The sequence below is a fragment of the Neoarius graeffei genome, chromosome 12, assembly GCF_027579695.1.
Source record: "Neoarius graeffei isolate fNeoGra1 chromosome 12, fNeoGra1.pri, whole genome shotgun sequence".
NCBI classification, from domain to species: Eukaryota; Metazoa; Chordata; class Actinopteri; order Siluriformes; family Ariidae; genus Neoarius; species Neoarius graeffei.
The window spans coordinates 18865802-18888846 of NC_083580.1; the positions used below are offsets into that span (position 1 = coordinate 18865802).

At 44.6% G+C, this 23045-nt stretch overlaps 1 protein-coding gene across 1 annotated transcript in view; it reads right to left on the bottom strand.

Annotated features, from left to right (window-relative positions):
• Window positions 1-23045, bottom strand: part of LOC132895246 (volume-regulated anion channel subunit LRRC8A-like) — a 59990-nt gene that overhangs the window by 22366 nt on the left and 14579 nt on the right. The window contains exon 4 of the mRNA XM_060935614.1: window positions 22449-22781. Within this exon, the coding sequence (XP_060791597.1) occupies window positions 22449-22781 (333 nt within the window). The remainder of the gene's footprint in view (window positions 1-22448; window positions 22782-23045) is intronic.

Genomic DNA, 23045 nt, shown 5'->3' on the forward strand with positions numbered 1-23045 from the left:
GTGGTCAGACGAATCAAAATTTGAAGTTCTTTATGGAAATCAGGGACGCCGTGTCATACGGACTAAAGAGGAGAAGGACGACCCAAGTTCTTATCAGCGCTCAGTTCAGAAGCCTGCATCTCTGATAGTATGGGGTTGCATTAGTGCGTGTGGCATGGGCAGCTTACACATCTGGAAAGACACCATCAATGCTGAAAGGTACATCCAGGTTCTAGAGCAACATATGCTCCCATCCAGACGACGTCTCTTTCAGGGAAGACCTTGCATTTTCCAACATTACAATGCCAAACCACATACTGCATCAATTACAGCATCATGGCTGCATAGAAGAAGGGTCCGGGTACTGAACTGGCCAGCCTGCAGTCCAGATCTTTCACCCATAGAAAACATTTGGCGCATCAAAAAACGGAAGATATGACAAAAAAGACCTAAGACAGTTGAGCAACTAGAATCCTACATTAGACAAGAATGGGTTAACATTCCTATCCCTAAACTTGAGCAACTTGTCTCCTCAGTCCCCAGATGTTTACAGACTGTTGTAAAGAGAAAAGGGGATGTCTCACAGTGGCAAACATGGCCTTGTCCCAACTTTTTTGAGATGTGTTGTTGTCATGAAATTTAAAATCACCTAATTTTTCTCTTTAAATGATACATTTTCTCAGTTTAAACATTTGATATGTCATCTATGTTCTATTCTGAATAAAATATGGAAATTTTGAAACTTCCACATCATTGCATTCCATTTTATTTACAATTTGTACTTTGTCCCAACTTTTTTGGAATCGGGGTTGTATATTTCTACATAAATATGACCTAAAACATCAGATTTTCACACAAGTCCTAAAAGTAGATAAAGAGAACCCAGTTAAATAAACAAGACAAAGATATTATACTTGGTAATTTAGTTATTGAGGAAAATTATCCAATATTACATATCTGTGAGTGACAAAAGTATGTGAACCTTTGCTTTCAGTATCTGGTGTGACCCCCTTGTGTAGCAATAACTGCAACTAAATGTTTCCGGTAACTGTTGATCAGTCCTGCACACTGTCTTGGAGGAATTTTAGCCCATTCGTCCATACAGAACAGCTTCAACTCTGGGATGTTGATGGTTTCCTCACATGAACTGCTCGCTTTAGGTCCTTCCACAACATTTCGATTGGATTAAGGTCAGGACTTTGACTTGGCCATTCCAAACCATTAACTTTATCCTTCTTTAATCAGGGCCGGCTCTAGGTCTTTGGCTGCCCTAGGCGAGATTGAGTTTTGGCGCCCCCCCAAGAAAAAAACCCCTCTAATAACATCTAAATAACACTTTAATCACTCTATTCTATTACTATTAAACAATGTACGGTGCATGGACAATAAACAAGAAGTCATTTTTATCTTTTTCATTATTGTTATTATTGTTATCATTATTCACATAAAGTGTCACAAAGTAAAATGACCACACAAATTCAATACATATCTCCATATAATGGGCAAAAACTCTTCCGCACCCTGTTCAAAGTGTAGTGCATGGACAATAAACAAGAAATTCTTTTTTGCTATTAAAAGTTAAGTCATCTCTGAAGAATTAACAAATTAAATGAATAAAAAATTCTACAGTTCTAAATTGTGCAAACTTAAGCACCCTGTTAGGACATCAATGGGCTGTATTTTCAAACAAAAGTGCTATTATGGGTACTTTGTTATTGAAGTAACATTACAATGGGACTCGTCTGGTCTTCCTAATGGCAAATTCCTTGATAATATCATCAAATGATATTTCTCTTGAGATCTCTTGGTTGATGCTCATCAGAGCAAGCCCATTCAGACGTTCTTGACTCATTGTTGACCTTAAGTATGTCTTCAGCAGTTTTAATTTTGAAAAGCTTCTTTCAGCAGAAGCTACTGTCACAGGTAGTGTAACAGCAGAGGTAAGGAGCGCGTATTTCTACATCCCCAGCCGCATCAGAGGTGTTGTAAAAAAGGTTTTCAACCTTTCATGAGCCAGGGCGCACTTTTTTCAATGAAAAAATCTCAAGGCACATCACCAATAGAAAATGTTGACTGAAACTAAAACGCTGTTGCCAATATTTACAATATACAGTCATTCTGTAATTTTCCACGGTACACTTGGTGATCTCTCACGGCACACTAGTGTTCCGTGGTACTAGAGTTCGGCAGCACAGTGGTTGAAAACACTGTACACCACTGATGCACTTGGTAACATCTCCATTCAATAACTCCATCCCTCCTTTTTGGTGGGGTTTTGGTCGCCCTTGGTGCCCCTGGGCACACTAGGTCGCCTATAGCAATCGCCAGCGCTGGTAAAGAGAACACACCTGAGTGCTTGTTTCGTTTCCCTGCAGTCTTGACGCACTGAGATTGTTTCTTGTTTTCAATGCATTTATTATATTTTCCTCCAGGAAGCTCTTCGCAACATGGTTGCTTGAATGAGCTGCTAAACTGTCATTTTAATGAGAACACAGATCAACAAAGCAACTTTGTTTTATTAAAAAAAAAAAATGTGCCAGGCACCATTGGAATATCTCGCTGCGAAACGTGTTCGGTGCATAAAAGACCTTTACTTCAGCCCAGACTGCTCAACGACACCGACAGACTGCTCCAAGTGCAGCCATATTCAAAACAAGCAACAGATCTATGTCAGTTATCTACGTTATGCAAAAACACTCTTTAGCCAACAACACTTAGGCTATTACATGGCCAAAACAGAGAATAGCCACGGATGCGCACTTGCGCGCCCGAAGACACACTATAGACAGGGCGAACCACTGTTGAGCGCTTATTGTTTCATGATTAACAACCACCACCCCACCCCACCCCGCTTTTTTTGACAAATCGCACCCTGACTACATGCTTTGCTGTACAATTAAATTAGGCTAAGACATAATGCTGACTCGTTTTCAGAATAGTGGAAGTCATAATTTTTCTCCCCCCGTTTCTGCGCCCCTGGATGGACGCAGCGCCCTTAGCATTTGCCTATATTGCCTATGCCACGGGCCGGCTCTGTCTTTAATCATTCTTTGGTAGAACGACTTGTGTGCTTTGGGTCGTTGTCTTGCTGCATGACCCACCTTCTTTTGAGATTCAGTTCATGGACAGATGGCCTGACATTTTCCTTTAGAATTTGCTGGTATAATTCAGAATTCATTGTTCCATCAGTGATGGCAAGCCGTCCTGGCCCAGATTCAGCAAAACAGGCCCACACCATGATACTACTACCACCATGTTTCACAGATGGGATAAGGTTCTTATGCTGGAATGCAGCGTTTTCCTTCCTCCAAACATAACACTTCTCATTTAAACCAAAAAGTTCTATTTTGATCTTATCTGTCCACAAAGCATTTTTCCAATAGCCTTCTGGCTTGTCCACGTGATCTTTAGCAAACTGGATGAGCAGCAATGTTCTTTTTGGAGAGCAGTGGCTTTCTCCTTGCAACCCTGCCATGCACACCATTGTTGTTCAGTGTTCTCCTGATGGTGGACTCATGAACATTAGCCAATGTGAGAGAGGCCTTCAGTTGCTTAGAAGTTACCCTGGGGTCCTTTGTGACCTCACCGACTATTACACGCCTTGCTCTTGGAGTGATCTTTGTTGGTCGATGTCATGACTTCCTGGCTCAAGGCTGCCACAGCATAAAGGGGGGAGACCACACCGATATATATCAAATGCAAAAATAGATTTATTAAAGAACTATATACAGAAGTCAGTAAAAGTAAAACAAAGCAAAACTGTAGTGTCTTTCAGCATAATGGAATGTAGTGTGAAAAGGTAAATAAAAGTGGGGAGCGCAGCCAGCGCTGCAGCAAGCGTGATGTCGAGCAAGCAAGCCCCCTCGCGGACTAGGAGGTCCAAGTTTTATCCGGCTCCTAATTATGCCACCAATTAGTCACGCCATCAGAGCCCCAGAACTCCTGCTGGCTGAGAGACAAACACAAAACAGAAACCAAAACACTGGCAGACCAAGAGGGCTAGTGATGAACCCAGCACAGGAAAGCTGCAGTGTCACACCTCCCCCCTAAAAGAACAGAGGCCCATATTCATGGGACTCTGATTAACTCTAGCTCCCATCACCAATAATAAAGAATAAACTCAATAAACAACAAATTCAAAACTAACAGATGACTCATTCACTCTGGAAAATCACATACACACATGCGCGCGCACACATTCCTCTGTGATCAGTCACTCATGGTGGCACAACCATTAAACCCCACTCTCACTCCCAGCCTCCTCCATGTTCTATCCTCCAGCAGATCCTGGCACCTGGACAGCAAATTAAGGACAGACAGAAACAGAGAGAAGACAAAGGTAATAGATGCACACAATCACATTGTCCCATCCGGAGCCCGAGCCAGTGCATCCATCATCACGTTCTCAACGCCCTGGATGTGACAACTAGACGGTCTATAGGGTTGCAAAAAGGGTGCCCACCACATAAGGTGTTGGTTAGAATTCTGCAATGACTGAAGAAATGTGAGGGGGTTGTGGTCAGAAAAGAACACCACAGAATGTAAACCACCCCCCACATAGACATCAAAGTGCTGGAGAGCCCAGATCAACACCAGGGCCTCTTTCTCAGTTGTTGAGTAGTTCATCTGATGTTTATTGAACTTGCATGAAAAATACCCAACAGGCCGATCCACACCACTTTCATCACCCTGAAGGAGAACTGCACTGACCCCCCACCTGGCTTGCGTCCACCTGTAACTTGAAAGGCTGATCTAACTGGGGCGCAGCCAGGACTGGTGCAGAACTCAACAGTTTTGCATTTTCAAATGCCTGCTGGCATTGAGCAGACCACACAAACTTCACAGAACCCTTAAGTAAAGGAGCAACAACTGTAGAAAAATTACAACAAAAATTCCTATAATAACCAATCATTCCTAAAAACTGCATCAGTTCCTTCTTAGTAGATGGAGGAGGAAACTCGTCTATGGCCAAAACCTTGGCTCTTACTGGCCTAACCTGACCTTGACCAACCACTTTGCCTAAATAGACTACAGTGGCCTGTGCAAACTTGCACTTCACTAAGTTCACTGTTAAATTTGCTGCCAACAAATTTTCAAACAATGCACGAATGCAAGCAAGGTGTTGCTCCCAGGTATCAGCGTAAGAAACCACATCGTCAATGTAAACTGTGGGTGGTAAAGGAGAGCAACTGGACTTGCTTGAAGATTCTTGAAGACATTTCACCTCTCATCCGAAAGGCTTCTTCAGTTCTGTCTGACTGGTAGGGAGTATCAGGTATTTATCCTCTCATGGATGAAAAGCTCATCTAAGCCCATGTTTACATTAGACCGTATCAGCAGATCATCAGATTAACATTTTTAAAACGATTAGTGTGCACACAGCAACACCAATACACAATTTGCGTGCACACAGCAACACCAATACACAGATACACTCGGCTCCGCAGGCATCCTGCGCTCCAAATCACTCCGCCCTGAACAGCGAGTGCCCTCTGGAGGGTGCGCACTCCGGCCCTGCGCAGCTCACACAGCGCGTGAGTGAAGTGCACAAGCAGTGTTTTCGGGACTGAGCCGCTGTGTGTGTGATCCCAGCGCACATCACTTACCACTTGCAAGTGGAAGGATGGCAAGCCTAAAGACAATCATAACTACACAATGGGCAGTATTTGCATCAGTATTTGCAGTATTTTCATACTTTTATACTCTTTAATGAAAGGTGATACAAGGCGGAAGTCCGCGCCGTTTTTCAGCAGTCGCGTCACATGACCAACGCCAGCGAATCAGGAAGGTGGATGTCACAGTGACATTGTCCAATGACGACGCCAGCTAGAGCTCAGCACAGCGTATCCGCGTATCTCAATGTTTACACAGCACCGGATCAGACACGATCTAGATTGAATACGTGGACCCTGGCAGATTCCCGTTTCCCGGCGGTTTAATGTAAACGGACAGTGCATCCGCGAAGAAAACGAGACAGATACGGTCTAATGTAAACTTGGCCTAAGGTGTCATTGAGTCATCCTGTTGGTGTGGGTCACTGGGGGCTGGTTGTGAACGGCCTCGAGAGTTGTTAGGATTGCCCGTTAGGGTGATCAATGGAATGCTGAGTCTCTCTGTCCTCCTGTGAGTCACTGAAAACAGCTGGGTTTTGGTATGCATTCAGTTGTCTGGGAAGTGTGCCAAGGACTGCATTGTAGGTGGCTGATAAATGATGTCTTAGACCCCCACCTCTGTTCAGTGATGGCCGTTCCAGGTTGACAAAAATGGCTTCTTTAACTCCTCGCTCATACCAACGATCCTCTCTGGCTAAAATGCGTACGTTGCAATCCTGAAATGAGTGTCCCATGTTGTTAAGATGAAGGTAGACAGCAGAGTCCTGGCCTGAGGAACTGGCTCTCCTGTGTTGAGCCATGCGCCTGTGAAGCGGTTGCTTTGTTTCACCAATATATGAGTCTGTGCATTCCTCACTGCACTGAATTGCATACACTACATTGTCCTGTTTGTGTCTGGGTATTCTGTCCTTAGGGTGGACCAGTTTCTGCTTCAGGGTGTTACTGGGTCTGAAATGTACTGGAATGTTGTGTTTGTAGAAGATCCTCCTGAGTTTCTCAGATAGACCAGAAATGTAGGGAATGACAATGCTCTTGCATTTGTTCCTGTTATCCTCCTTGTCCATTCTGTTCCTTTTTCTGCTCTTGAGGAAAGACCAGTTGAGATACCCGCAGTTCTGAAGTGCTTTCTTGATGTGATTCTGCTCCTTCTCTTTTCCCTCTATCGTTGTAGGGATGTTCTGAGCCCTGTGTTGCAAGGTCCTAATGACCCCCAATTTGTGTTCCAGTGGGTGGTGAGAGTCAAAGAGTAGGTACTGGTCTGTGTGGGGGGGTTTCCGGTAGACCTCGATGCTCAGGCTTCTGTCTTGTCTAATGTGTACATCACAATCCAAGAAGGCTAGATTATTCCCACTGATGTCCTCCTGAGTGAAGTTGATGTTAATATCCACTGCATTGATGTGCTTAGAGAAGGCTTCCACCTCATGGGTTTTGATTTTAACCCAGGTGTCATCCACATGTCTGAACCAGTGGCTGGGAGCAACTCCTGAAAAAGTGGTCAAAGCTTTATGTTCTACTTCCTCCATGTAAAGATTGGCCACAATAGGGGATACCGGTGAGCCCATGGCGCATCCATGTTTCTGTCTGTAGAAACTTTCATTAAACTGGAAATAAGTGGTAGTCAGGCAGAGGTCAAGCAGGGTGCAAATCTGGTCCGTGGTGAGGTTCGTTCTATCCAATAAGGTGCTGTCTCGAAGGAGTCATTTTCTAACATTATCCCCACTAGCCTACGCCTGTTTTCAATGGTCAAAGGACACAGAACTGATACTATCCTCCAGAAAGCCCAGAAGCAGCTTCTCAACGAGAGAGTGAGACAAGTACATTTCACCATCGATGCTCTCCAGAACAAGACTGAACTGATGTTTGAAGAGTTGACAGAACTTCTTCCCAGTGAAGTTTTGGAATGAGTCTCTGAGTTTGCTGAGAAGGCACAGATTTCACAACATGCCAAAGGCAAGGAATGACAGATGCGCAAATTTCAAACTTTGCTGTCTAAAACCACCTCCTCCAGCAAGACAGAAGTGCTGATTTGGAGGAAGAAATCTGACCAGGCTACACAACCAGACATAGAAGAGAAATGGGTGAAGAACTTATCCGACAGGGTACTCACCCAACCAGAGAAAGATGTTCTATCCAAGGGACTTAACTTTGCAGTTTCACCAGAGCGGATACCAGTGGTAGACCTCATCACAGCCACAGAGTCAGCCATCAGAAACAACAATCTGACCAACACAGAGGCAGAACAACTTAGGCTGAAGATATCAGCTGCTCTGTCCAGTGCGAAAGCACCCCCCTCCAACCTCACCATCCAAGAAAGGAGGGCTCTTACATTGCTTCAAAGAGACTGGAACATCACCATCCTTCCTGCTGACAAAGGGAGATGCACAGTAGTGCTAAACACAGCGGACTACCACTCCAGGATGACAAGTCTCCTCAGCGACACTACCACCTATGAAACCTTGAGGTGGGACCCCACAAGTTGTTACAAAAAGAAAGTTGTTAGCTGCCTGCAACAACTAGAAAAGGACCAAGCCTTCAACTGATCTCTGCACTACAGATTGTACCCTGGGGAAGCCGTTCCTCTCATATATGGACTCCCCAAGATTCACAAGGAAGGAGCTCCACTCAGACCTATCATCAGCAGTATAAACTCTGTTACTTACAACATTGCCAAACACCTAGCCACCATCCTGGCACCATCCATAACTTTGCATTCTTGTGTAAAGAAATTAGTGGAAACAGTATTTAAAGAATGATACAAGAAATGGACAGAGATTTGTCCTAGTATTTAAAAAATGATATAAGAGATGGACAGAGATTTGTCCTAGTCAATGAAGAATGATATAAGAGATGGACAGAGATTGTCCCAGTCAAGGAAGACTGATATAAGAGATGGACAGAAGTTTGTCCGAGCCCAGGAGGACTGCTAAGCTGTGGTACCATCAATATGTTTGCCGAAACGGATAAAACACAATTTTGAGACATTAAACCGCGAGTAGTTTATTGGGTTGTGTAAGAGAATTATCCGCCCAAGTGACGACTGGGTAACGGCTCACCTACTTGAGCGAAGGAAGTACGGGTGCGTGTCTCGACGGACTCGCGTTCAGCGATTCGTAACTGGGAAAGAATTGAATCTTGCTCCCTTTGTTCTGTGTGAACAACTGGCCCGTCGGAGGAACGGGATAGAGAGGTTCAATCACGAAGTCGCAAAGACACACCGGTGTGCACGCAAAATATTGATGAATTAACAGAGTACTGTCCTCCTCCAAATTCTGAAACAGAGAAACAGATTTTGTACACATGCGTGAGTTGTCTTTGAGGTTGTTGTGCTAAATGATACCCACTTTGATTTAAAGCAAATGTCAGATAAATTGTTTACTAATAAGAACACACCTAAAGGATTATTGTGTCGCATTTTTGGACACAGTCCAACCTGTTCCTCTTGTGATCCTGAAAAAAACTCAGCCATTGTTGTCATAACCTATTGATATAATAGTGTACAATGAGGAACAGAAACAGTAAGTTAGGGAAAGAAAAGAAAAAGCAAGTAAGTGTGAGGCTACATGTGCTATAATAAGAATTGGATGTTTCTATGACAGCCCAAACATCCAGTTTATGAAAACCTCGTATGGCGAGGATTATTTGGCACAGTTTGACATATGGGTAAAGGACTTAGGATTCCCTGAAAAGGGCAGTTTTAGTCCCAGGCAGATAGGACAGTTAGAAGAAAAGTTGAAACAGAAGGAAAAAGAAGAGCCTGCAGATAATGTTAAGTTCTTAGGGGACTGGAGGGCATTTTCTGCATGGAAAGAAGAAACAATTAAAGGTCCCATGGCATGAAATTTTCACTTTCTGAGGTTTTTTAACGTTAAAATGAGTTCCTCTGACCTTCTTAAGTCACCCCAGTGGCTAGAAATTTCATAATGTGTAAACCAAACTATGCCCAACATTTGAGAATGGCGCGTCAAAACGGCGCGTTGATAAACTCTTCCCTTTACTACGTCAACAAGGGAGATGATCCCCACGCCCCCCCTCTGGATTCCCACCCACTGTATGAATTGCCCGCCCAGTTGTAGTGAGGAGACCATAGAGGACACAACAACATGGCATCACCTAAGCGAGCGAAACATGGAAATTGCGCTGTACATGGATGTGACAACACAGAAAAGAGTCTGTTTTTACTGCCGACGGGAGAGCCCTTGAAGACGCAGTGGCTTAATTTTATTTACTTCAATAATACGCCGTCGAGTCTACCTAAGACGGTGTATGTTTGTCGGAAGCATTTTCCTGAGGAATGTTTCCACAACTTGGGACAGTACAGGGCAGGTTTTGCACATCAACTGTCACTGAAGCCTGGGGCCGTACCAAGCATCCCTGCCGCATCAGCCACAAACAGCGAACAAGTAAGTGTATAACTGTTAAGTCATTTTGCTGTGTTTTAAAATCGGTGCCACGTTAGCCTTGCAATGGCTACATTAGCTGTGCAGCTAACCGCTTCCTGCAGTTAGCCAGGTACTCTGCGCTACAAAACCAAAAAGCATGCAGCATGCTCTGTTATAATAGCCAATCAAAACAGTTTTTACAAAGACACCCACATTCTTTTTTTTAAGTCACTTGTTCATTTTATTTGTTTGTTTGTTCAGTAAAAACCCAAACATTTGTTGAATTTATTTTATTTCCTCGCGTCGCACCTTAATGACGTCAGCGCGCGGTATTTTTCCCTTCGCGGTTTGTTCCTTCTCTCTCGCCACAGTAAGACACCCACATCCACTTGTTCTGACCCACTGGAGGTAGCGTCACAGTGCTGTTAGCCAATCAGAGGTAACACGTTTACATGTCATGAATATTAATGATAAGACCCGCCCCCACCCTCTACCCTTCCCCGCCTCCATGCTTCTCATTAGCAAAACGACGCACTGGGAAAAGGGCTGAAATGGGGCTTTCTCCCAGGAGGCTATATCTACGTGCCGAGGGTTCATTTCGAGAAAGGCTGCGGATATAACATCCGGAAACCTCCACGAGCCCATTTAAAGCATCAACAAACCACCATGCCATGGGTCCTTTAAGAGAGAGTACAAAAGAGAGAAACGACAGGCAGGGCTCTCACCCTCTTCTCAGTCAGTGCGTTTACATGCACATAGAGAAAATCAAATTTCTGCCGTAGCTCGACTGAAATCGAAGTTCTAAATGCCATGGAAACACCTTAGCTCGGCTGAAATCGAACCGAACTGGATTTCTCGTAATCGAGCTACGTGACCTAGATTATGCGATTGTAGCCGAGCTACTTAGTGCATGTAAACCCTATTGAGCTACGTAGTCGAGCTACTTACTTCAGCACTGCCCCTTCCGGAAGTGATGAGTGACGAGACCACAAGCGGGAAACACAACAGCCTCGGTCGCGATGGTGTACAGAATGTTCAGCAAGTGCTGAGCTGCTTCGTTGTTGTCCATCTTCTCTCTCTCGATGTTGCTGTCCTCGTCGTCATTCTTCTTGTGAACACGGAACTGATAACTTTGTTTATACTCTTGAATAGCTCTTCTTCATGACGACAATCAGAAGTGTACCAACACGATGGGGCGTGTAGTGCCACCTGTGGCTCGGGTGCACAATGTACCTCACACAATAGCTCGATTTCCTTGTGTGCATGTAGGATTGGATTTCTCTGGCACCCCTGCTGGGACCCTTAGCTCGATTACCGACAGTAGCTCGATTTGGATGTGCATGTAAACGCACTGACTGTTTGAAATTTCAGATGGACCCTGACCTGGAGTCTGCCCCACCACCCCGACACACACTGCCTCCTCAGCAAGGCGGAACATCATTCCCACAAGCGCTTCACCCACAGAAAGGGGGAGAAGTCGAGACAAAGAAGAAAAAAAAACTGAGCCTCTGGAATCTCTCCCAGCCTACCAGCCGCCTCCAGCATCAGCGCCTCTCAGTGCTTCTCCATCACACACGAGATCCGGTCTTGCATAGGGCGATGGAAGAGACACCCTCCTGGACCTGACCGCATGCTCACCAGTGGGTCCACAAGACCATAACCTAAAGTCTGAAGTCCTTCATCTTCCACTGGTGGAAGTGGCTGGAGCTGACAGTGTGCTTTTAGTCCACAGACCCTGGACAACAGCTGACATAAAAGAAAGCATGGCTTCTCTTCCCAACGTGAGAGAGGTAGGAGGAAAGACATTTGGTAATGAGCTGTTGATATTTTGCAGAGAATTCTGACCGACCACCCATGAACTTCGCCGCCTACTCATGATCAAGATGGGTATAGATTGGAACAAAGTTTCCAAAGAGTGGCCGGAAGCTGACCAGCGAATGACTACACCAGACTGGAGCGCGGCTGGCAATGGTGAGTATAGAGATACCATCACTGCTCTCTGTGCTTGTCTGGACAGTGCTTTTCCTTTGAACATAGACATGACTAAGATCAGTATGTGTCAGCAAGAAGATGGAGAAGGGGTGTCAGCGTTTCTCACCCACCTCACCGCCGTGCATGAGAAATACAGTGGCCTGACCAGACCCGCGACCCTGGCTGGAGTGGAAGGCACTCCTGAGGTCTGGGAAGCGCACCTGCGGAACAGTTTCATGAGTGGTGTGAATCCAGCAGTGGCCAAGTTAGTAAAGCAGCTCTGTCTCCTGTGGGAAACCACCAGTCTCACCAAGATCGAGCAGTACGCTGTGCATGCAGAAAAGCTGCTGAAAGAGAAGAAGACAAAGTCGACACAAAGAGACCAAGACCTACACGCTGCCACTCTCACTCTTTTCCAGACTGTTCAGCCTGGACAAGGAGGAAGAAGAAGAGGTCGAGGTAGGGGCCGAGGCAGGACGACCTGGGGTGACCCGTCCTGGATTAAAGGCATAACCTGCTACAACTGCAATCGGAAGGGACATATGGCTCGAGATTGTCTCCACAGTAACAGGCAGAAGCCTTGTGAGGAGTACAGCAAAGCAGACTGACGGGCGGACTCCGGGAATGGGCCCCACACAGAGAACAGTGGAGGTAACACACACACACATCTGATGATACACATACACAGGAGCATTCACATAACGTTAAACACATTAGTAGCAGCACCTGCATGTAACAGCAAGACTACACAGAAATGCCCGATACACCAGTCCAAATTGATACACCTGAAGTTGCATTAAGTTTGATAAAATACACAACTACTCCCTTCTCTAAACTCCCTTGTATGCCCCTCACTGTGTGTGGGCATGTGTTAACCTTTTTAGTAGATTCTGGAGCAGGACACTCAGTGATACAACATGGGGGTACTTCCAGTAGACCCACCGCTCAGCTCAAATTCTATTCAGACAATGGGCATCTCAGGACGACCTGTAACCGAAACTTTCTCAGTCAACCTCCCGTGTAAAAGCGAGGGAGGAATAGTTACGTCCCACTCATTTCTCATCTCACATACATGTCCAGTAAATTTGTTAGCACGTGATTTAATGTGCAAATTAGGAGTAAATCTCATGTCCACTCCAGATGGACTAACTATTGAAGTAAGTGAAATGTGTGGTGTGCAGTATGGGTTTGGAAGCCCTCTGTATGTGTATGTCTGGCGGCTCTGCTCAGATCAATTCACACAAACCCCAAACACCTTGTACAGCTCGCATACTTTAACACCTCATCAGTTGACACAGATTATATGAAAGAGGAAGATTTGCATTGTACAGCACATGTTCACCAAGGGCAAGATGTAGAGTTTGAAAAGACTTGGTTTGCAGACCCCCATGCACGTGAAAGACTGACCGTCAAAACTACATATTGGTCTAAACATTATTGTGCTGTACAGGTCCATTTTACTCGTTGTCCAAACAGCTGCATCAATGTTCATCGCAGTGTTCTCAAACATGTTATATGTGGCCTCGTGACAAAGGACTCTGAGGTTGACTGCTGCCAACATGATTTCTTTGACATCATTAATTTTATATCCCATGTCTCAATAGCAAGGCCACGAGCCGCCCATTGGAAAGACGTGGGGAAGTGGGTCAAGAAGTGTGCAGTTGATGGCAATGAATGGTCCCAAACAGAGAACCCTAGTGTGTTGTTTTGCCAAAGCTTGGGGTCTACAAACAAAGTCATGCTATGTGTGTGTATGTTAAGCGCAGCGTAATATTAGCCATTGATGACTGGGATCCTGGGGACCCCAGCCGTATTGGCCTGTTTGTCTCTGTTTCCACAGGCATAACTCCAGCAGAGGTGCACCCCAAATTGGCGGGAGTTCCAAATTCCGTTTGGGCGAAGGGTAAACATGATGTGGGCCTAATAAAGAATGCTGAACCAGTGGTGATCACCCCCAAATCAGATTTCAGGCCTAGACAGACCCAGTACCCACTCAAACCAGAAGCAATCACAGGTATAAAACCGGTCTTTGATTCGTTGCTAAAGGCAGGTGTAATTGTCCCTTGCCCTGACTCTCCAGTGCGCACTCCTATTTTTCCAGTTAAGAAGGCAAGAAAACCGTTCCAGCCCGATAAGTGGAGGTTTCTCCAAGATCTGTAAGCAGTCAATGCTGCGGCTGTCTCGCGTGCGCCTGACGTCCCTAAAGAACGCTCTGCAGACCACACCCACTCTGGGACTGCCTGACCCCAATAAACCATTTTGTTCAAAGTGTAGATGAAAAGAAGGGTTTTATGACCTCTGTTCTTTTGCAGAAACACGGGGATAGATTGAGACCTGTAGCCTACTTCTCCAGCAGGCTGGATCCAGTGGCAGCTGGACTTCCTGTTTGCCTGCGTGCAGTTGCTGCAGCTGAAAAGGCGGTAACTGCTTCCAGAAATATTGTGGGGTACTCTAACCTCACCCTTTTGGTCCCACATGCTGTCTCCCTGCTTCTGTTGGAGAAAAGACGTCACATTTGTCAGCACAGAGATGGTTGAAGTATAACACTGTCATACTTGATATGCCTAACATCATTGTGAAACGTTGTTCTGTTCTGAATTCTGCCTCTCTTCTCCCTACAGAGGATGATGGAGAGCCACATGACTGTGTTGCTCTCACTAATGATTTTTGTTCCCCCAGGGCAGACTTAAAGAGTGACCCTTTGGAAAATCCAGACATGGTCCTCTATGTGGATGGTTCAGCCTCCAGAGACCCAGAGACAGGAAAGAACAAAGTAGGTTTTGCCATAGTCTCAGATCACAAGGTCCTCAAGGTGTCGTGTCTGTCCTCAAACCTGTCGGCGCAGGCCGCAGATCTCTGTGCCCTTATCGAGGCATCCAAATTGGCGGCAGGGCAATCTGTCAATATTTTTACGGACAGTAGGTATGCATTTGGCGTTGTGCACGATTTTGGCACCATTTGGAAACACAGAAATTTTCTCACTAGCACAGGATCTCCCATTGCACATCATAAACTGGTCTCTGAGTTGTTGGATGCTATTCTACTCCCTAGAGTCATTGCTGTGTGTAAGTGTGCTGCCCAGACTAACAATACTGATCTTGTGTCTCAAGGGAATGCCAGGGCGGATGCGGCAGCTAAGTGTGCAGCCTCAGCTTCCAGTTCACCCTCTAACCTTGCCTTTCCTCAGGTTTCTACCCCTTGTTTACAGCTAGCAGACCTTCAGAGCACTGCCGCTCAGGATGAGAGACGAGTCTGGAAACAGGCAGGCTGTATCTTTGCAAACTTGGTCTGGGTTTGTCCCTCGGGCCGTCCCTGTCTACCAAAATACATGTTCCCTTTCTATGCAAAATTGGCACATGAGCTCACCCATGTGTCAAAAGGGGGGATGGTAGCAGAAGTAACAAACAGATGGTTCACAAATGGGTTTTCAAATTATGCTGTGAAATTTTGCAAGCAATGCTTGATATGTGCACAAAATAATGCAGGTCAAGGTATCAAACTAACTCAAGCAGCACACCCAATACCAGACAAACCATTTGATCATCTCCAAATGGACTTCATTGAACTGACACCTAGTGAAGGGAAAAGGTATTGCCTGGTAATAGTTGACATGTTTTCAAAATGGGTTGAAGTATTCCCCACAGCTAAACAAGACTCAGAGGCAGTAGTCAAAGCACTCCTGAGAGATATAATTCCTAGGTGGGGTATACCTAGCAAAATCTCAAGTGACAATGGAACACCCTTTGTTAATGCAGCCCTAAAGAAAATAGGAGCATTCCTAGGAATAGACCTGAAACAACATTGTGCCTATCATCCTGCCAGTGCGGGAGCAGTAGAGAGGGAAAATGGGTCCCTTAAAAATAAACTAAGCAAAGCTTGTGCATAAACAGGGCTAGGATGGACAAAAGGTCCTCCCTGTAGTACTCACACAAATGAGGATGCAAACTAGGCCTAAATATGGGTTAAGCCCATTCGAAATTCTGTTTGGACAAGTACCCAACATGGGGATAGGGCCAGCTCAAGGAACACTGCCAGACACCACACTGTGTGATGATGCAATGTTGAATTACTGTGCAACGTTGTCCTCTGCTTTGAAATCTATCCACAAACAGGTAAAAGAAGCACTTCCCAAACCCGCTGAGGGACCTCTGCACGATCTACAACCAGGGGATTGGATCGTGGTGAAGGACTTCCAACGAACCAAGTGGAACAAGCCATGGTGGAATGGCCCATTCCAGGTCCTGCTCAGGACCCCAACGGCAGTGAAGGTCACGGGCAGAGTGACGTGGATCCACGCCTAGCCACTGCAGGAGGGTTCCTGAATCGGCTGAGCAGGAGGAAAAGGAAGGCCTAAGTGACCCAGACGCTGACTAAAGCTCGTGAGGAAGAAAGGCATCACTGCACAGAACAGTGCAAGTATCACATCAATCACGTATGCACCCTCAATAAGGGAGAGTATTTCAGTGTCTAGCCGATAGATAAGTCTTAGGGTTTCGAGTTTCCTCCAAGTCCCAGTGAGGTGGGACGAGGGCTGATAGGGCGTGCCCGCCCTCTGAGCACCAATACACGTCAAGAAGGGCAAGGGTTAACTCGGTAACATCACTGAGGCACTGAACAAGATGCGCAAGGTTGCTGAACAATTATGAGCAGATGAACATGGAGGAGACAAAGACAGCTGGTGGCATTGGTTTAGTGGATGGAAGACTCTAATTCTATCCATCATACCAGTCCTGGGCTTAGTGACTGTGGTGCTATGTTTGCTCCCTGTTTTCTGTCAATGTTGTATGTCTGTGTTTCAGAGGCAGCTGACAAATATCGGTTACCAGATGGTGAAAATAGACTCTGATGACTTGCCTGACTGGCCTCCAAACTCACATGAAGACTATAACCCACCGTTCGATGACATCAGCACAGTTGACATGAAACTAGTCCTGACTTAAAACATTTTCATTATGATTGTTTCCTGTTCTGTTGTTTCCTGATCTATGTATGTAGCTTGCTAGCGTTAACTTAAGATGTCTATATCTTATAAAAAAACAGCCTTAGCATTATCCCTGTACACTCAATGACATGTTAAGTCGAATCTCTCTGAGAACTCTTATCACTGAAATTGTGTACATTTCTTTTCCTTTTGCAATTATTATCCTATAGGATAAAAAGGGGGGAGAATGTGAGGGAATTCAGTGGATGAACATTCCTATTCTCTGTGTTTCTGTGTGTTGAGCTCAAGTGGCCTAATATACTGAGAAAGATGTTTTTTTTTCCAATGTTGTAATCGCTTTTCTGTGGCCTTGGTGGTAATGAGCAGGGTGCTTGAGTTCGTCCTAGCTTGCATCTTCTCATGATGTAACCACCTTTCCTGACCTCAGTGGTGATAAGCAGGGTGCCTGAGTTCTCATAACTACGCATCCGCCTGCACACACCAAAGCACGCCAGGTGCACGCTTTAACTAAAGGGGTGTTCACACGGCAACTTTTACTCCGGTGTAGCACTGGGGCTGCCCCGGTAGAGCGTTCACACGGTACAAAGTTATACCGGTGTAGCCCCTGAAAGCTGCTTAAACTGGTGCAAATCTAACCCTGCTCGGGAGGTGGTTTAAGAAATTTATTCCGGAGTAAATGCTAGTTTGCGGGGCAGCACCGATATAAAATGGGACGTCTGAACGCTACAGGGGTAGGCTCGCTACGCGTGAGGAGAGTTGATTACATACGGGCACTGCATAATTTGCATCCTGGTATTTTGCGCTTCCAAAATGGCGAATATCAACAACAACAGAACTGCGTGTCTTCCAGTGTTGCCAGATTGGGCAGTTTTAAGTGCATTTTGGCGGTTTGAACATATTTTGGGATGGAAAACATCAGCAATATCTGGCAACACTGGTGTCTTCATCCACGTTGTTTTCCCGGCGCTTGGTGATGCCATGACAACCGGGAAAAGGAAGTACATTTTCACGCATGCGCATATTTAATTTCCGCATTATTACTATTGCAAATGATAGTAATAATGATAGGAAATGATAGTAATAAAAGGAAATGATATCAAAACTTTATTACTATCAAAGGAAATGATAGTAATAAAGTTTTTGCTACTATTGCACGGTCGCAGAAACTGCCGTGTGACCGCAAGTGGGGCTGCACCGGTGCTAACACGCTTCTCTCTAGTAAGCAGGGTTGTGATGTGTGAACGCTGCGCAAAATTTACACCGGTGTAAGATATATCGCAACAAAATACATCGGTGCAGCATCGATGCAAATATGTGCCGTGTGAACACCCTAAAAGCTTCATAGAAAATCTTGAGCCAATCACATGAAGACACAAGCAGTGACCGAATGCTTTGAGTATAATAGATAACATTCCTAAAACACAACTCAGAGTGTGCGTACTCTCGGCATCATCAGAAGTGGTGTCTTCTATTTTTCTCTTTCCTTTCCTATTTTATATATCTTTTATATGATCCAGGGTTCTCCACGAGGGGTTTTAGAGGGGCGGGCCTCCCCCCTTTCTGTGATTCCCGCCCCCGCTTAATTTCTGCCGCCCCTTTACAAAAGGAAGAGACGTCCCTTTGTTTTCTTTGTGACAGATAGCCTTTCTCTGTTGGAGTGTCGACAAAGTACACTACAGACAAAAAAATTGCATCACTGTGTTCAGAAGAGCCTTGTGGCACTCAATGTGAAAGAATTTTGTGAATATCTCCTTCCGTTTTCGTGTAAATCCCCGTTGTTTGGAGGGAGCACTCTGAGGAAAAAGTGCGCTTTCTGTGTGATACTCTGTCTCTAAGCGCAGCGCGCGTGTGGGGGAGGGGATGCTCCCTCTCACACACACACACAGGAGGGAGGGGCTGCTCCCTCTCACACACACACAGGAGGGAGGGGCTGCTCCCTCTCAGAGAGACACAGGCTTTTAGGATCATGGCAAGTCACACATTCACACAATTCAGCTCAGCTCCTACAATAGCCACTGCTACGCGCACTGCATCACTCTCACAATTTCCCACAGGGGAATTGTTGGCTCTAGTTATAATTTATAATGCTTATGTACATTCTTTTACAAAAGTGCAATATTTTGATGCTGCTGAGCCATTGATCAACCTTTTTTTATGTCTGATATGTTGTAGATGGGAAAAGTAAAAGAAGCAAAAGTTTACTTAAGAAAGATGGCTCTCTTTTTATTTTAAGTTATTATAACTTGTTCCTCAGGCACTCAATGTTAATAAACAGGCCTACATTTGAAATCTGTTGACCTCAGTTTTCATTCTTGCATTAGCTTTATGGAATTCATTGTATTAATTAATTTGCACTGAAGTGTGCAAATTAATTAATACAATGAATTCAAGTGTAAGTGTGTAATGTTTGATGTATGATGTGTTTTGTACCAGTCCAACTGATTCCTCTATTCTAAATGATTACTATTTGAGAGTATATTATGCAAATTTTATGCAAATGACATGTACATTTATACAAATTTGTTTCAAGGTCATCCGATTGACCCCCACCCCCCTATATTTTCAATCCGTGGAGAACCCTGTGATCTACTATAATAAATGACTGAAAAGACGACTGCTAAGCGTTCTGAAGTGTTTATTAGAAATTTCCATTACAACACCAAACGAGGAAGTGATGCATGCACCGAGGCCATTGATGTGTCTAAAAGTTGTGTTGCCGGATTACTAGTCTCGATTAGAGTGCCCCCCAGCAGCACCTGCCTTTCTTTTCAGCTGCTACAAATGAAGTCAAACAACTGGTCTTTTTTTTAGAAGATTTAGGGATAATTAGTTCCAGTTGGTAATGATCTGCTACACTAAGCAGCTGATCCTTCGTCAATATCACTAACAACCTCTCCGATGGAGCGTCCAGAAACTCCTCCACTGCATTCATCCCAAAGTTTAAATATAACACTACTCACTCAACAATTAAACAACCAATACTAATACAAAATAAACTACAAATGGATCTTCCAGACTAACCAACCCAAATAACAACTACAGCGCGAAGTACAAGCAGCTCACGAAACAGGACAAACCAACTATGGAGCTTCCCTATATCTAAAACATTTACCCACCATATACTAACCTAGCTTCACACTGTGCCCAAGAGCCAAGTTCTTTACTCACCGATACCGCTGGAGTTGTGCTGCCCTGACCGAAGCCAATTCAGCCCGGAACTCCACGGCGATATCCTCAGCCCAGACACAGTGACACTCCAGCCTAAAGCCCTAGCGCAACGGTGCTCTAAGCCGAGGATAAACGATAGCTCCAAAATGTTTTCATCCTGCTACATAAGCTCAAAATACATCGTTGGAAATGAAATAATTAACTCAACATGCGACTATGCGCCACCCCAATTTACCTCAACACAAGCCAAACAAAATATAACCTGTGTGGTTGCCCCAAACAGGTAGGCCAACTGTACACCTGTACATTTCATTCACAAATCAATGCCAATTACGTAGCTCGTACCCTCACTATGCTCTGCAATAGCCAATAGCGGGAATCGTAGCCTACAGACCGAAGTCCGAAGCATACCAAAAATTTTCCAGGTCAATTATCCCGGATGAGCCCCCAAATGTCATGACTTTATGGCTCAAGGCCGCCACACCGATATATATCAAACGCAAAAATAGACTAAAAGAACTATATACAGAAGTCAGTAAATGTAAAACAAAGCAAAACTGTAGTGTATATCAGCATAATGGAATGTAGTGTGAAAAGGTAAATAAAAGTAAGTGGGGAGTGCAGCAATCGTGATGTCGAGCAAGCAAGCCCCCTTGCAGACTGGGAGGTCCAAGTTTTATCCAGCTCCTAATTACGCCACCAATTAGTCACATCATCAGAGCCCCAGAACGTCCCCTGCTGGCTGAGAGACAAAACACAAAACAGAAACCAAAACACTGGCAGACCAAGAGGGCTAGTGATGAGCCCAGCATGGGAAAGCTGCAGCGTCACAGTCGACCACTCCTGGGGAGGGTAACAATGGTCTTGAATTTTCTTCATTTGTACACAATCTGTCTGACTGTGGATTGGTAGAGTCCAAACTCTTTAGAGATGGTTTTGCAACCTTTTCTAGCCTGATGAGCATCAACAACGCTTTTTCTGAGGTCCTCAGAAATCTCCTTTGTTCGTGCCATGATACACTTCCACAAACATGTGTTGTGAAAATCAGACTTTGATAGATCCCTGTTCTTTAGATAAAACAGGGTGCCCACTCATACCTGATTGTCATGCCATTGATTGAAAACACCTGACTTTAATTTCACCTTCAAATTAACTGCTAATCCTAGAGGTTCACATACCTTTGCCACTCACAGATATGTAATATTGGCTAATTCTGAATTACCGGTATACCAGTGAATTCTACAGGAAAATGTCAGGACATCTGTCCATGAACTGAATCTCAAGAGAAGGTGGGTCATGCAGCAAGACAACGACCCGAAGCACACAAGTCGTTCTACCAAAGAATGGTTAAAGAAGGATAAAGTTAATGTTTTGGAACGGCCAAGTCAAAGTCCCGACCTTAATCCAATCGAAATGTTGTGGAAGGACCTAAAGCGAGCAGTTCATGTGAGGAAACCCACCAACATCCCAGAGTTGAAGCTGTTCTGTATGGAGGAATGGGCTAAAATTCCTCCAAGCTGGTGTGCAGGACTGATCAACAGTTACCGGAAACGTTTAGTTGCAGTTATTGCTGCACGAGGGGGTCACACCAGATACTGAAAGCAAAGGTTCACATACTTTTGCCACTCACAGATATGTAATATTGGATCATTTTCCTCAATATATAAATGACCAAGTATAATATTTTTGTCTCATTTGTTTAACTGGGTTCTCTTTATCTACTTTTAGGACTTGTGTGAAAATCTGATGATGTTTTAGGTCATATTTATGCAGAAATATAGAAAATTCTAAAGGGTTCATAAACTTTCAAGCACCACTGTATGGATCCAATAATAATAATATAAAAATTATAGTAAAATTAAATAGTAAATAAAAGTAATCGACGCTTGAAAACCTGACTTGGTGGTCTTTAATTAGGAGCAGAAGGAACACCTGATAATTGACGTGGCAATACCAGGTGACCATATCATTGTCACCAAACAGGCAGATAAGATTACCAAGTACGCACTACTGAAAGTTGAGATCTCAAAAATGTGGAACCTGCCAGAATCAAAGATCAAGGTCGTTCCAGTTGTTATTGGTGCCTTAGGTTCAATTCCAAGGATGTTAAAAACATACTTAGACATTTTGGATGTGAAGTATGACATTATGACCCTACAAAAGTCAGTTCTGCTCGGAACTGCCCACATATTGTGAAAGGTGCTGTCTGTCTGAGGTCCTTGTTCCGACTTGACAGATAGCTGAAAACTCCAGTACACTAATGTCACCACAATTTTGTACTGTGCGACAATGCAATAATCATCATCATCAGAAAATATTACCTTTCCTCAAGCAATGTTCAGCATTTATTGTTTAACTACTTCCTGCAAAACACCTCAATTACAAAAAGCATCTTACCTGAGGCAGCTTGGTGAGACTGCTCTTCAACCATAGCACCTTAAGCCTTTTTAGCTCCCGCAAGCCATCGATCACAATGTAACGGTTACTGTCGGCACTCAGGTTGCCAGTGAGGTGGAGCTCACTCAGGTTTTTCAGGCTGTAGATCCACAGTGGAATCTCCTTAATGTCTGTGAACTTGATGTGCAGTGATTTGAGGTTTTCACATAGAAAGGCCAGAGCAGGAGCCTCGATCTTGGCTGGTGTATGGTACAGCCACAGTTCCCCCAGTACAGCCAGCTGGGCAATGATGGGTGGAATAGTGACATTTGGGATCAGCTCCAATTTCAGCACCTGAGGGATAGACAGAAAGGCTAAAATTTAGAGTTGTATCATAGCATAGAACAGGAATGGTCAACTGATGGACTGGCAGCAAGGCATTTACTGAAAAAAAAGTATACTTGGAAAAAATGCTAAAAACAACATATGCTATTTGCACCCAGGTGTCGGTATCAAATAAGGCTATTTGTACTCAGCATGGATAGCCAATTACACCTGGGTGTATGTAGCACCACCCAGAGACAAGACAAGCATCCAGATGTCCATAGACAACAATGC